Raw genomic sequence first — 15,375 nt, 5'->3', positions numbered from 1 at the left:
AATGAGCCCCACGTACTGAACTTTGTTGCCTGTGAGTCTGTGCGGATGGTCAAGGAACAGTCTCTCTGTCAGATGCAGCACGGTACAGAGGGCTGGGGGGGGACAGAAACAGCACAAGTGTTTTTAAAATAGAGAACACATCCAGAAAGAACTGGGAAGAACTGGAAAATGAACACCATAATGTAAAGGTAAAATTACAGTTCACTAGAATTTTTTTTTTTAAGTTTTTATTTTATATTGGAGTATAGCTGATTAACAATGTTGTGTTAGTTTCAGGTGTACAGCAAAGTGATTCAGTTATACATATACATGTATCTACTGAATTTTCTTTTTTGCTGACTACACATGTGTATTGTTTTTTTTTTAAAACATCTTTGAGTATAATTGCTTTACAATCGTGCGTTAGTTTCTGCTTTATAACAAAGTGAATCAGCTGTACACATACATATATCCCCGTATCTCCTCCCTCCTGCGTCTCCTCCCACCCTCCCTATCCCACCCCTCTAGGTGATCACAAAGCACCGAGATGATCTCCCTGTGCTATGCGGCTGCTTCCCACTAGCTATCTATTTTACATTTGGTAGTGTATATAAGTCCATGCCACTCTCTCACTTCGTCCCAGCTTACCCTTCCCCCTCCCCATGTCCTCAAGTCCATTCTCTACATCTGCGCCTTTATTCCTGTCCTGCCCCTAGGTTCTTCAGAACCATTTTTTTTTTTTTTTTAGATTCCATATATGTGTTAGCATACAGTATTTGTTTTTCTCTTTCTGACTTACTTCACTCCGTATGACAGACTCTAGGTCCATCTACCTCACTACAAATAACTCAATTTCGTTTCTGTTTATGGCTGAGTAACATTCCATTGTATATATGTGCCACATCTTCTTTATCCATTCATCTGTCGATGGACACTTAGGTTGCTTCCATGTCCTGGCTATTGTAAATAGAGCTGCAGTGAACACTGTGATACATGACTCTTTTTGAATTATGGTTTTCTCAGGGTATATGCCCAGTAGTGGGATTGCTGGGTCATGTGGTAGTTCTAATTTTAGTTTTTTAAGGAACCTCCATACTGTTCTCCATAGGCACACGTGTATTTTGGAACAAGCAAAAATATATTCAATATCCTGTGATAAACGATAACAGAATATGAAAAAGAATGTATATATATGTATAACTGAATCACTTTGCTGTACAGTAGAAATTAACACATTGTAAGTCCAACTATACTTCAATAAAATAATTTTTTTTAAATTACTATGCAGTTCTAAAAAAAATGAGAGCGCTCATTATATACTTACGTGAAATGATTTCCAAATCTAGACAGCACAATGCATATAGTAGGCATATTAACACTTGTGTAAAAAAGGCAGAGAACTGATACATAAGGTTATTTATTGGTATAAATATAAAATATCAAAGATACACAAGAAGCTGATAAAATTGGTTCTCCATGGCCAGGGACAATGGGTGGCTAGAGATCAAAGCAAGGGTATAACTTTCAGTGTAGACTCTCTTGGGTCTTTTTTTTTTTTTGTATTATGTGAATATATCTCCTATTCAAAAATTAGCTAAACATTTTTTATTTATTTTATTTATTTATCTATTTATGGCTGTGTTGCGTCCTCGCTTCCGCGCAAGGGCTCCCTCCAGCTGCGGCAAGCGGGGGCCACTCCTCATCACGGTGTGCGGGCCTCTCACCATCGCGGCCTCTCCTGCTGCGGAGCACAGGCTCCAGACGCGCAGGCTCAGCAATTGTGGCTCACGGGCCCAGCCGCTCCGCGGCATGTGGGAATCCTCCCAGACCAGGGCTCGAACCCGTGTCCCCTGCATCAGCAGGCAGACTCTCAACCACTGCGCCACCAGGGAAGCCCCCGCTAAACATTTTTTAAACATCAGAAGTGACTAACAGTTGTAGCTCATTAAGAGAATGTTGTGATTTGTCAGTCAAAAGGCTTTTCCAATCACCCATTAGCGGCAGATACTTCTAAAGCAACCCAGAATTTTAAACATACGTTTAAAGATCAACTGTTCCTTCTCTGCCAAGATAGAAACCAGTAGTTCTTCCATCTCCTGGTGCGGGTGGAGCCAGCCACACTTCACCAGAGCTTCTCAGCTGCCTCTCAGTACACGAAAACCTCTATGACAGCACCAATTACCCAGTCAGCTGTAATTACACCTAATATCACAGCTCCACAACTATTAGTGCTGTCTCCACAAATCTCCCACTTCCCTCCCATTTCCCTAGCCTTCCACATCCCACAGGAGTACATTCATTCCCACAAAAGCTGAGCTGTTTGCCAGATCACTCTGCTCCAGGTTTTTGCTGAGCTGTCTGGTCAAAATAACAGACTGTCAGGGAAGGATCCTCTCTGAAGACCCACCAGAGAGACTCAGCCCCAAACTCGACTTCAACTAAGGGGGTAGTGACTCACCATCCTCTGAAGCCATGAGCAGGAATTTGTCAGAAGTGAAAACCTGCTTCTTCTCATCCAAAATCAGCTGCCAGAAACTGCTCAGCTTGGCCTCTGCAAGAAACAAAAGGTCTCTCTACCGCACAGCTCCCCACATGCCAGGGCTAGTCCCCGCCATGCTGAAGCTGCGGGCGCTGCTTTGCTGACAGACTCTCCGCTGTTGCAGCAGGCAGGAGTTCTCCCTCGGCGGGGGCGGGTCACTCCCAGGCTCACTGTCCTCCGGTTCCGAGAACTAACCGGTTCTTCTGGTGGCATTGCCTATATGAAAAGCTTTGGTGGTTCTCTGCTGCCCACAGGAGCCCAGGTGAGCTGCTTCCCACCTGGAATTCCCACCTGTTCCAGGTGCCAGGCTGAACTACTTGAGGTCCACATGTGGTGCTTTCCCCGCCCTTCCCTCGTTTGAACTCACACTGGGCCAGCTAGTGAAAACCCTTCTAGCCCTCAGGGCCCTAGTTCGAATGCTCCCTCCTTCATGAAGCTTTTCCTGACACCCAACCCCTCAACTAAAAGAAATCCCTCCTTCAAAACTGCTCTTATGCCACATTTTGCCTTAAACAACAGATAACTTTTGCATATCCTCTCTCCCGGTAGAGTAAAGCAGCTTAAAATTCGCTGAAACAGGGTCATGTTCTGCCTCCCCGCCACAGAAGTAGCCCAGTGCCTTGGCATATAGTCAGATGGCACACAATTATATGAAAAGAGCTGAACTCCATTTCTAACCACAGGAATAAGTTCACCTATGTCCCCATGCAGAGTAGGATGTAGACTAAACAAGCACAGAATACCATGTAGCCACAAAAAAAGGAAAGCTCTTTTTGTTGTATTGATTTTGGAATCTTTTCCAAGATGTGTTCAGTACACAATATGGCATGTATAGTATGTTACCCAGCATGTTTCAGCAATTACACATTGACCATCTCTAGACACGAAACTGGTTAATACTATCCAAGGAGGGAAACTTAGTGGCTGGAAGACAGGATGGCTAAGGGGAAGCTTTTAATGTTATACCCTATAAATGTATAACCAATTAAAAACAAAGTCCCACTTATCATCTGCAGGGACGAGCCTCAGCGTTGCACTGTGCAGCGGGAGTGCAGCCAGGGGACTCTGTCACTGTCCTCCTTTGCCCTGGTGCTCCAATGCTCCGGGACAGGGGCTTGTAGATAAAATCCATCCCTGCAGTTGACAAGTGGCCCTACAGCTGCCCAGTGTGGTAAGCGGCCAAGCTAATCCTGTAAAATCCTAAATATCAAGGCACGCCTCCCAAAGACTCTGAAAGAGGCCCTTGTCTGCTAGCATCCTGGACATCTCTGGACTCTTACCAGCCTGTGAGTCAGCCATCGAAAGCTTTGAGAGCAGCAAGGCAGCAGCGACCCCTTCGGTGACTACGGGAACCTGAGTGCTTTGGGAGGCTGCCTTCTCCACTGTCTGGATGAGCAAGGGCAACAAGTCCAGGGCCTGCAACAGTGTGTCACCTGTGGAGATAGGACCAGCACCTTACAGAACACCCAATCACAAGGATGGCAAGACTACTTGAGAAAGGAGTTATTCACCCATGTCTGAACTGGCTAACACCCTTCAGTTACCTTTCAAATATCTCAAATTAGTGGAATTAGAATCTAGGGCTTAAATCAAACTCTACAACCATAAAGCTAGAGCTAGAAGGGGCCTTACTAATCCAATAGTCCAGGTATTCTCTTGATGGATAAGGAAAACAGACCAAGAGAGGTGAAGTGAGTTGCCCAAGGCCACACAGCTGGTTGAGGGAGAGCCAGGGCAAACCTCAAGTTGACTAATTTCTCTCTGGGGCTCTTCTCCCACACCAGACAACCTCCAGACCCAAATCCCAAAACCAGAACCAATCAATCTGCTGACCTATGAACTAAACTCTGTTCAAAAAAAAAAAAAAAGTAGAAACCTACTAAAACTATAGCTAAACCCATGTATGTATGTGTGTATGTATGTATGTATGTATTTATTTAGGCTGCACTGGGTCTTCGTTGCAGTGCACGGGCTTAGTTGCAGTATGTGGGATCTTAGTTCCCTGACCAGGGATCGAATCCGGGCCCCCTGCATTGGGAGCATGGCATCTTAACCACTGAACCACCAGGGAAGTCCCAACCCATGTTTTCTTAATTACTAAATTGGTATGTAGAGTATTTCACAGTGAAACAAGTGTTTCATTTGGATGATGCCATGGATTTGAATCCAAGAAATGTGTATTTTAAAGGTTTATGTTTGTTTTTGAAGTATCAAGCTAAAGAGACTAGGTTAAACCAAGACTTGGCTATTTAGAACTCAATCTAAAATCAAGTTCGATCAGTGCAGCAAAACTGCAAACTGATACACAAGTACAGACACTGTACAGAGGGGGGTCACCTCTCTAGGGGCAGCTCTGGAGTCTCCTAAACACTTTTTTAAACCCAGTCATCATAAGTTTAAACTTTAACTGAAATACGAGCCCATCTCAGAGGTGGACATCAATATTAGAGATTTTTACCTTGGGGATCAAGCTCTTACAGATTTGAAGTTTCCCCTCGCTGTGCTTGGGAAGGAGGTAGATGCTCATGCCCAAATGACAGGTTTGTTAGCACTGAAGCGAGGGCAGTGGTTGTTTCTAATAGGTCCAGTGTAAAGATTATATAATTCACACCTTAAAAATCAGTCTTATCAGAATCATTTCTCCATGATTTCAGAAAACGGAGTGACAGGTTCTGGTTGTGGGTCCTCTCTGAATAAAGCTTTGTATTCTGAAGGTCTGATAAGGAGGAGAAGCCAGAATCTGTTGTGAAGACTGGGCTCTGATTCTAGGCTTTATGGATGACTAAGCTAGATGCTCCCAGTGGCTCAGGAGGAAATGATGCAAAAAAAGCTGGACTGAAAGGGAAAGCCTGGAACGGTGATGACGCCCTGAAGATCACCTCGATCACCTCTGTGAGGGAAGCATCTCACCTCGGAAGCAGACCAACATGCACTGCAGATAGGCGTGCCTCACTGCAGAGGTGGAGGTTTTAAGGCTGAAGGCTTTCTTGAACCATTCAGTGAGCTTCTTGGGCACTTCTGTGGTGAACCGGTTACACCAGAGAGCCAGGACAGAGGTGGCATGCACCAAGGTGCCTTCGTGAACTAGGGCAAGAAGCAGAAGTCCAGTCAGCCCTATGTCTTAGACCCACGTCACATCACTGCCAGTTGCATGCGAAAGCAAGTAGGAGTAAAGGGAGAGGAAGCAGTGATGCTTCAGGGATAGGAAGCAGGGCCTTCAGAAGGGGTTCATGGCAGGCTCCAACTGTGAAAACCGGGGGTCAAGGATGGGTCCAGGCTGCACCCTCACCATGGTGCACAATTACCTTCTTGCTGGAGGAAGGGGATGAACAGCTCAGCCACGGTCCCACTCAGGACTTGACTGGAAGGCCCGGCCACCACGTGATGACTGACACTCCCGATCCCTAGAAGGCAGGGGATTCCCTGCTCAGCCCCTCGTCAGCACAAAACTGCCGACACACCAGTCTTCCTGTCGCTGCCCACCTCCCCAGCAGCCATGCCTCTCCTCTGGCCATGACTGAACCCCCACTCAATCCCCCGTCAGACGTCCTGCCTTTCACGGAAGCCAGACTGGGATGTCCAAAACTGTCAGAGGTGTCAAGATCCAACAGACTCACCTTACCTAACAGTTACGTTACACCTCATCTACAACTACACTTCCTACTACCCGTGGAGAAATTCTGTACCTGAGAGGACGCTCATCTTCTGGGCTACAATAGTTAGTTTTCCTTCCGAGCCTGAGAGGAGAGATAGCAAAGATTCAAAATTCACATCTGCCACATTTCCCGAGGGGGTGAATAAGGTAGTCATGTGTGTGACATCAAGATACAGTTTCTGATTCCAGAAGCAGCCTTTCTATCGTGTAGCTGGGCTTAACATGCTACATGTACATCACATGTACTGGCTTTTTTTTTTTTCTAACTAAAGAAATAAATAATATGTTCTTGCAGAAAATGTGACAAACAGAAAAAAATATAAAAGCAACATCTAAAAATCACCCATGTTCCCACTACCTAAAATATTATTAACATTTTGGTGTATTTCCCTCTAATTTTTCCCCCTATGCACACAATAATGCATATGCTTAAAAACTGAGATCACCCCCATCCACACTGATCTGCACATGCTTCTGTTCATTCTTGACACGAGCAAACTCAGAGCACCAAGCCCCCATCAGGTCCCGGTGCCCAAGGAATGCCAGAGGCCACACCTTGGCCATCGGCATGCCCGGGAAGGACTTGCCCACCTCCGAGGATAGCAAACAGGTGCCTGGCCAGGGCTTCCATCGCTGAGGAGTCACTGCACTGGCGGACCAGGTTCTGCAGCGCCAGCACGGCTTCATCCATCAGGCGGGGGCTGTTGGACTTCAGCTGACCTGGACACGGAGAGCCGCAGCTCAGAAGCTGCTGAGAGCTGGGTAGCCAGGCTCTCATCTTTGTCTTCCCTGCTCCCAACTCTTCAATCCTGGCTCTGTGTTCTCATTATAAAGGATCTCAGGAAAGAAACTATGCAACTGTAGTTTATTTCTAAACTGAGCTGTCTCCTACCCCTTTTTGTACAATAGGGACAAGTACAACCAAAACCCAAGGTGCCGTTCCAGGGGCTGGAGAGGGGTTGGGACACTCACCAGCCAGTCCTTTCACGATGTCCAGGGCATAATGGCTGAGATCGAGAGTCACTGATGCCAACAGACTGGAGATAGCTGAGGGGGACAGAAAGCACGCACCATGTTGGCCTCCAGGGGAAATGCCCGTTTCTGCCTGACTCCCCAGCCAATGCTCAGGCCTGCTGTGTAGACACATAGGACATGACCACTCTTCATCTCTGTATGGTCACATGGTGGTCACACCTTTGTCCCACAGCTCTGCTGTAAAGCTGTATACTGCCCCATCCCAATCAGCAAAAAACTGCCCCTCTGACATTCCACCCACACCTCTTACCAAGATAAAAAGAGACAGAGACTCAACTCTCATATCCTATGGTTTCAAGTGCCACCTCCACACCAAGGTCAAACTGTCTAGAGCAGAGGTTCTTAACCTGGTTTCCAGAAGGTTCTTAGACCTCCAAAAATGTATGCAGTATTTTAAGTGCATATACTTTTGTGCATTCTTCCAGCAAGAGGGCCCATTACTTTCAACATACTCTCAAAAGGGTCCCTGATCTTTCTCCCAAGGGCCCAATGAGGTAAACAGTGAATACATCTTCCCCCGCCCCGAGCACTTCCTGCTGCCAAGTAGTGGGGACCCGGCTTATCAGGCAACTTCACCTCCCTCCCACCATCCTGTTTGGCAGGAACCTACTTTCAAGAACATTCTCTGGACTCCTCAGTAAGGACTTCTGTATGGTGGGCAATATCAGATCCTTAAACTCCGAGTGGGACATGTATCGGAGCAGAGGGGCACAGTTATCCTACAAAGAGAAAGGAGTCAGGCACCCAGCCTTCGTGGGAACAGACCAAGAATAAAGGATGGTTCTGAATCACAGAATTTAAAATGGGATTTAGCTTGCTCAGGTGAGTAAGGGCCACCTCACACTCACCAATAGATACTTCTGAGGCTTTACTTTGCTCATCAAGATGTTCTTCATATAAAAATCCAGCAGGGCACTCTAGGGAATACAGAGACTTGGTTAGACCCTGACGTTCTGAGATCCCTCTTGTGGGAGTGCTTCTAAAAAATACCAATCGGTGCCCCAAATGTCACGGTGTCAAGCATGAAGATCCCAGTGATCATGTCATTCCCCATCTAAAAGCCTTCCACAGCTTTCCATGGCTCCTGGGAGCAAGTCCCAACCACAGAGTATCACAGCCTCTTGCGCTTTTCCTTTGCAGCATGTCTCACAGAGATAGTGAGATGATGATCTGTCTAACGGCAGCCGCCTCAGATTCAGTCCCGCCCGGGGAAGGGATCACAGCTCCCTCACGCACTGCTGCATCCCCAACACCTGGCACAGAGCTTGGCACAAGGCAGATGCTCAGTGGTGGGTGAATAAATGACTGCATGAACAGGTAAATCATCATCCCGTTAACTATGGCAGGATCCATCCCAAGCCACAAATGGAGAGGAAACTTTCCAACTCCTCGAAGTTCATATATCACCATGACAGGCCGGGGTCTCAGGTGAGAAAACCAACAAACTTCTCATAAGGCCAGCAGCTGGGGCCACCAGGGCAAAACAAGCTCCCCCTCCTTTCCTCCAGAGAGTCCACTTGCCTTGTGCCGATTGACCACGTCCATCTCCTTGTGGCTCGTGCAGAACTGCACCAGCAGCCCCAGCATGGCTGCATAGTTCTGGTTGGGTTCTAGGCTGAGAATGGCTGACAAGTACTGTTCCACCAGCCCCGGGTTCTGAAGAGGAACGGGTAAAGCAGGTGTATCAGACGGCAGTGGAGGTGGTGCGGAAGAAGAAATGCCCGCCACCCTGCTGCCTCCTGTCACCTCTTTCCACAGCTTGGTGAGCTTCTTCACAGCACCATCCACGGCGTGCTTGTGGGAGCCGCCCAGCACCTCCAGCAGGAGCAGACACTGCACCTCTACCTGCAGGGACAGGGAGGCCCAGGTCCAGACGTGAAATGGGAGCGGAGGTCCCATGGCCCTCATAGCCTGCCCAAGACCTTCGTCAGGCCCGCCAGAACCTGAGGTCATCTCCGCCAGGCCTCTCCCACTCAATTCCAGCCAGATCCTCTTCCCTCCACCCCCTGACCACCGCCCCCCCCCACTTAACCCTGTCCTGGAATTACATCTGTTCACTCAAGCACTTCTTTAATAAGTATTTGTTGAGCACCTACTATGAGTCAGACAATGAAAACACCTGGAGAATAAGACAGACATGGTCCTTGCTTTCATGCACCTCATAGTCTAGAGGGAGAAAAAGATACTAAACAAATAAACACACAAATGAATACAGAATTCCAGCAAGGTTAAGTGCCATGTGGGAAAAGGATAAGCACTCTGTTTCATATATTTCTTCATCTGCCTTGACTATTCCTTCATTAATTCTACAAGCAATGAACGCTGATGAAGTGGCAGGCACTATGCTAGGCACCGTGGATACAGAAGTGAACACTGATATGCTGATCCTGCCTGCGGGGGGGCCCACTATCCAACCCAGAGTGAAGCACCTAATAGGTGCTCAATTAAAAAGCCTCACAGAGACTGTATGTGCCACGAACACCCAAGGTCACTGGAGCAGTGTGGACTGCCACCCTGAGAAAAAAGGCATGCTTAAGAAGTCTGCCAAATTCCACATTTGCATGTGTACAAAATGGCAGATGTACAAAGTTATTCATGGCAACATTTTTTATAGTAAAAGATTGTAACAACATTAATGGTCATAAACAGGGAACTAGTTATATATACCGTGGTACATCCACTCAAAGGATTAGTAAACAGTCAAAAAGAATGAGAAACTCTATATAAATACTCTGGAACAAATTCTAAATCCAGTTAAAGAAAAAAACACACGGCGAAAGAAAAAAGTTTGTATGTATGCTACCACTTGTATAAAAAGGTCTATTTAGTCATATATACAGAGAATACCTCTACTACATAAGAAACTAGTAATAGAGGGGGACCGAGATGGCTAGGGAAGGGGTGGGAAGGAAACTGGTATATCATTCTACACCTGTTGAATACTGAACCATTTTTTAAAAAATTATTATTAAAATAGCTTTTTAAGCTTGCTGATATCACATTCAGAACTATATTGCTGTTCTTTCTTCCTAGAACATTCTAACCTTAATCTGGGCATGGTTTTTTCTTTCATATCCTTCAGGTCTCTGCTCAAATGGTACCTCCTCCAAAGGCCTTCCTCCCACCATCACCGTCCACCCACTCTCTCTATCCTCCTGCCTGCTTTGCTGCTGCACGACTCTACACCTTGTCATTTATACGTGGACCTGTTTGTGTCCACCCTCTCCCCACGACTGAAGGCTATGAGAAAGTAAGGTCCTCTCACCTGTCCCCTGTTTCAGCCTCAGCTCCTCGAACAGCACCCGACACGCAGGGGGCCCTTAACAAATACTTAAGGGACTGAATGAACTACTCCTATGTGTACAGTCAACATCGGCAATGAGCAAAGGAAAAACCCAGATTCAAGACACAGAAAAAACCACCACGGTTTCAAGCTCCTGATGCATCCTGTCCCATAAACACAACACTCCGGGGTTGACCCCTCCCACTCACTAACCCACACTGACTTACCTTGGATAACGGTTATAAGAATTCATTGGAGACATGCTAGTGAGGGAGCCCATGATAAACCATCTTACAAGAAGGCTTTCTGGTAACAATGGAACCCACACTCTGAAGGTGGTTTTCCAGCATATCCACTACCTGTGAGGTTTCAGTGTTCTTATCCTTCCATCAATTGCTGATGGCCAATCTATGGTCATCCCCAGAAGTATGCTGGACAAGCTCCCAGGGATGAGGCCTCAGTAAGTCTTACGAGCTGGCTGTGTCAGGCAGAGGTGCTCACTCCTCATTTACCTGCACAGCCCTCTGTAAGTTTCTACAGCCCTTTCACACCTCTTCTGAGCCCATCTTCATGGCAACTCTTTGAGGTGGATGGGTGAGTGGTACTTTTCCCCATTTTTTGCAGCAATGGGAAATGGGCTCCGAAATTAGGTATCTGGCCAAATCTCATGGCCAAGAGTCAAATCCATACCAAGATCCTCAGACTCCTTTTTTGTTAAACTGTAAGACCATCCCTCTTGCCCTCCACTAAGCATATCTAGACATTCAAAAGAATCTCCCAACCTGGCCTATTGGGCCATCTCTGGTTAGCAGACATGCTGAAAGGCAAGATAGGGAATGTGGAAGGAGCAGGCATAGAACGGGAGGAGAGAATTGGTATTTTCTGGTTTACTTGTTTTCTGCCTGTCTTCCCCATTCTGGCCTGTCACGTCTTCCACACATGCCATGAAGGCAGGGGCCACGTTTCTCTTGCTCATCACTGTATTCCCAGGGCCTAGCACCATGCCTGACCCAGGAAAGCTCAAAGATATTTGATAAATAGACGAATGTTATTATGCTGCACTCATGCCCATCCACCAAAGTCACACACCTCAGGGTAACTCAAAGAGCCTGGTCACCCAGCACTAAGAGCACTGGCCAGAGAAGGTGCTTAAACATGTCCCAACTCTGTGCAGAGAGCTGACCGGCACGACTCCACAGACCCGGGGAACCTACCAGTTTGTTCCAGATGTCTCCTTGCCGCTTGGCTCTCGAGGGAAAGACAATGCGCACCAGTAGGCAGGTCCAGGACAGGGCCAGCAAGGCAGCCGAGCCACTGCTCTTACTGAGAGGGGAGGGGAGGGGAGGGGAGGGATGAGGTCAGAGCAGCAGCCTCCATCTTGAGGACAAATGCTCACCGCAAGGCCCTGCCTGCTATGCAAGACCCTCCACTGACCTAACTGGAACTGGAAACTTGTTCCCCACAAATCATCTGTGACAACTCAGGACAAGGAGTGCCAAACTCCCACCTCTTAGCACTCACAACTATAAATCAAAAGGATGGTTTCCTCCATTCAGTGCCTAGTGGGCATTTGGTTTCTCCTTAAAATGGCCTTACTTCCACTGGTTTCCCAACCCTGTTCCTCAGGAAAGTGGTTTCTCCGCTGGGCCTAACATCTTGGCTTCTCCGTCCGTTCCGAAGGCAGACTGCCGGCGCCCCTCAGAGTTGCAAAGGGGAAAGGGGCAGGCATGTTCACGCCTGCTCATCTGCACCGGCTTCTCACGAGTAGGACTCCACCAACCCCCAGTGGGCCACCACCTTTACCTCTTACCTCGGGACACCTGCTTTGGAGCCAATGCCTGAAGACTGCAGAGAGTGCAGAAGGTTCTTAGCAGTGGCTTCTGGCTGGGCTTCAGCCAACTGCTGGATTGCTGCCTGCAGAGCCCTGCGTGAGGCTGCATCTCTAGAAGGAGGAAAGAAGGGGAAGGTGAACATGTGGACGCGGGGCAGGGGTGGGGGGCTTAGGCCAAGCCTGGTCTTTCTCAGGAAAATTAGACTGCACTGTATTCCAGTGGGTCATAGATGACGGGATTAGGAAGTAACTGGATAAATCTACCTCATCTTAGAGTTCTAGAAGCATCTAATAAGGGCAAATGAGCCTTAAGGCTATAAGCGCAACATCTACATTTAGGGAACACTTACTATAGGCCTCAAACTAGGCCAAATGCTTTTACACACATGACCGGTGCCAGTGTAGAGACTGAGCACTTCACGTGGCAAGCAACGTTCCAAGAACTTGACTCTTACTGACAACCACCTATGAGGTAGGTAAAAGCATCATCCCTGTTCTGCAGATGAGGAAACTGAGGCACAGAGAGGTTCAGTAGCTTGCCCAGGACCCAGGCAGTCTGGCTCCAAAGCCTGGGCTCTAACCACTACCCTATACCACATTTCTGCACAAACTGCTCTGGACACTGGGCCTTTGATCGGGACTCGCCTGTATCGATGCAGAGTCAAGCAGAATAATTTGCAGAGGCCTTTCACTGCTCCCTCTGGCAGATCTAAAACCAAAGATTACACAGAGGTTAATAAAATAAAATCTACTCAATAAAATCTACTTCCTGGGCATCTGCTGGAGCCAGGCATTCTGTTGACATGATCTCTGCCCACTGGACACTCCCCGGGTGTTTGAGATAGAATTCCCAACAGGAAAAAGTAATGACAAAATAGGACTCTAAAGAAACATCTAGTACGGGAAGGCTCTCAGACAGACATCTGTTAAATGAATGAAACTAAGGCAAGACAAGTGGCCTCGAAATTTAACATGCTGTCGAGAGGAGGTGCTAGAGTACAGGAAATGTTCTGCTTCTTGATCCGGGTGCTGGTTACATGGCTGTGTTTAGTTTGTGATAATTCAGCGACCTGTTCACTTATGACATGTGTGCTTTTCTTTATGTACGTTCTAATAATTGGTTTTAAAACAGGACAAAACTTAAGTACTATGAGGGATCAGAAAAGAGAAGAACACCTATAACAGAGAGGTTTCTGAAGATTTTAAGGACACAGAAGCTTGGCCTAACACATGAGTAGGCTGTGGACAAATGGAAAGAGGGGCCTGCATGCAGAGTGGTGTTAACAACATGAGCAGAAGTGCACGGGATAAGAAGGCACAAGGCCTGTGCAGGGCGCATGAGGAGGAGGAGGAATAACAACACCGACACTTAACCAGTGCTCATGAGGCACCAGGCCCTGCTCTAAGCATTTTATATACATTAACTCAATTCCTGTAAGGTGGGTGCTGCAATTGAGCTCATTTTTAAGATGAAGAAACCAAGGCATGGAAAACCAAGCACGCCAGCTGAGTGAAAGAGAAACTGGTGAAACAATAGTGCTCAATAATGGAGAGCCAACCTGTGACAGGTTCTGCATGCCAGACTGAAGCCCGCAGACAAAGAGGGGAGGGTCTGACAGGGGGAAATGTACGCTGAGTGTCAGACTGACCAGCGTGGGAGGCACCGAGAGCAGGAGGCCCACAGAGGGCTTGCACAGGGCCTCACACTTCAGGCACCTGAATGATGGGGGCATGGGGAATGAAGGAGGGGTGGGCACCCAGCTCCCCCAGGGCCCTGAGCCTGGTATTGGTCCATCTGATTTGAGGCCACCTCAGTAACGGAGGAGAAGAGTGACTGGAGCCGGGACCAGGCTGTGGCTAAGAGAACAGTAGTAATAACAGCTAACAGACACTGGGCGTTGACCAGAGCCAGGCACCGAGTCAAGCACCGTCCCCATGTGTTCTCATTCACTCCTCACTCCAAGGAGACAGGCCCACAGGTTAAGTAACCTGAACCGGGTCCCACAGCCTGTAAGTGGCACAGCCATGGCCAGAACGCAGAGCCCGTCACCTCTGACTCTGCACTGGACGCCTGTGACTGGAAAGATCAGGCACAGCCGACACGGCCTCAGAGTCTCAGGCTTCAAGTACAGGGAGGCGGGACTGAGGAGAACATCAGAGGCCTCAGGGCCAGACTGGGCTGAGCCAGGCCGACCATCCGCATTGACAGCTCTGAGGAAGACTTCAACTCCTCGCCCTGGCAGAAAACACCTTGCACCACCTTTGATGAACTCACCTGGTGACCTGCTTGCTACCCTAACAAAAGGAGAGGCCAGAAGAGCTATCACTATGCAACGACTCCTCCTCAGACTCAAAATTAGGAAATTGAGAATTAACGATTTCATATGGGAGGTTAACTTCCCCCAATCAACTTGTATATCAAAGACTACTAAACATTTTACAAACGTAATTCACCCTGAATTGTAGAATTTCAGGGTGACTGAAGAGTAAAATCACCCTGAAAAGTCCCTGAGTAGTTCATAAACTTCACCCACACATGTTGAACTCCTTACTCCACAAAATGGGGAAAAGTGTAGTATTCAGCAGTTACTTAGCAGGGAGTCAGCCATTATGGTTCAGGGAGTCCAGCTAGCATCTGTCACATGGCAGCCCTCTCTAACTAGAACTCTGTTCAGAAGTGACCAGAAAGACTTTTGAAGGTGCCATAACACTCATATGCTAAACTTTTGATCCACAGGAGAATCTCTCAGCTCACAAACAGCAATTTACTTAATTTACACACTACTTTAACAAGCTTGGGTATGTAACCAGGCAACAGTAGATCAGAAGCAGCGAATGAGAATGGGGGTAAGAGGGTGGTAGGAAGTAGGCTTTTTCCTAACAAGAAGTGAAAGCTGACAGAAACGGAGACCCAATTCTATACCGCCATGGTTCTCAAACTGCAGCAAACACAGGAATCACCTGCGGGCTTGTTAAAACACAGACGCTGGGTTCCACCTGCAGGGTTTTGGTGAATCTGAGTCTCTGGGGTGGAGCTGAGAATTTGTATCTCA

At 47.5% G+C, this 15,375-nt stretch overlaps 1 protein-coding gene across 1 annotated transcript in view; it reads right to left on the bottom strand.

The window, feature by feature from the left end:
- The window catches only part of GCN1 (GCN1 activator of EIF2AK4), a 56,643-nt gene that overhangs the window by 34,935 nt on the left and 6,333 nt on the right, over positions 1 to 15,375 (bottom strand). Inside the window, exons 3-17 of the mRNA XM_082417364.1 lie at positions 12,968 to 13,031; positions 12,302 to 12,433; positions 11,706 to 11,814; positions 8,955 to 9,053; positions 8,730 to 8,864; positions 8,057 to 8,125; positions 7,819 to 7,927; positions 7,146 to 7,220; positions 6,765 to 6,893; positions 6,205 to 6,255; positions 5,824 to 5,922; positions 5,429 to 5,602; positions 3,799 to 3,951; positions 2,438 to 2,530; positions 17 to 92 (exon numbers count right to left, since the gene is read on the bottom strand). Coding sequence (XP_082273490.1) covers positions 17 to 92; positions 2,438 to 2,530; positions 3,799 to 3,951; positions 5,429 to 5,602; positions 5,824 to 5,922; positions 6,205 to 6,255; positions 6,765 to 6,893; positions 7,146 to 7,220; positions 7,819 to 7,927; positions 8,057 to 8,125; positions 8,730 to 8,864; positions 8,955 to 9,053; positions 11,706 to 11,814; positions 12,302 to 12,433; positions 12,968 to 13,031 — 1,567 coding nt within the window. The remainder of the gene's footprint in view (positions 1 to 16; positions 93 to 2,437; positions 2,531 to 3,798; positions 3,952 to 5,428; positions 5,603 to 5,823; positions 5,923 to 6,204; positions 6,256 to 6,764; positions 6,894 to 7,145; positions 7,221 to 7,818; positions 7,928 to 8,056; positions 8,126 to 8,729; positions 8,865 to 8,954; positions 9,054 to 11,705; positions 11,815 to 12,301; positions 12,434 to 12,967; positions 13,032 to 15,375) is intronic.

This window comes from Balaenoptera physalus (assembly GCF_965194825.1).
Source record: "Balaenoptera physalus genome assembly, chromosome: 12".
In the NCBI taxonomy this organism is placed as follows: Eukaryota; Metazoa; Chordata; class Mammalia; order Artiodactyla; family Balaenopteridae; genus Balaenoptera; species Balaenoptera physalus.
The sequence above is the reverse complement of the archived record's forward strand: the minus strand, read 5'-3'. Positions and strand labels throughout refer to the sequence as shown.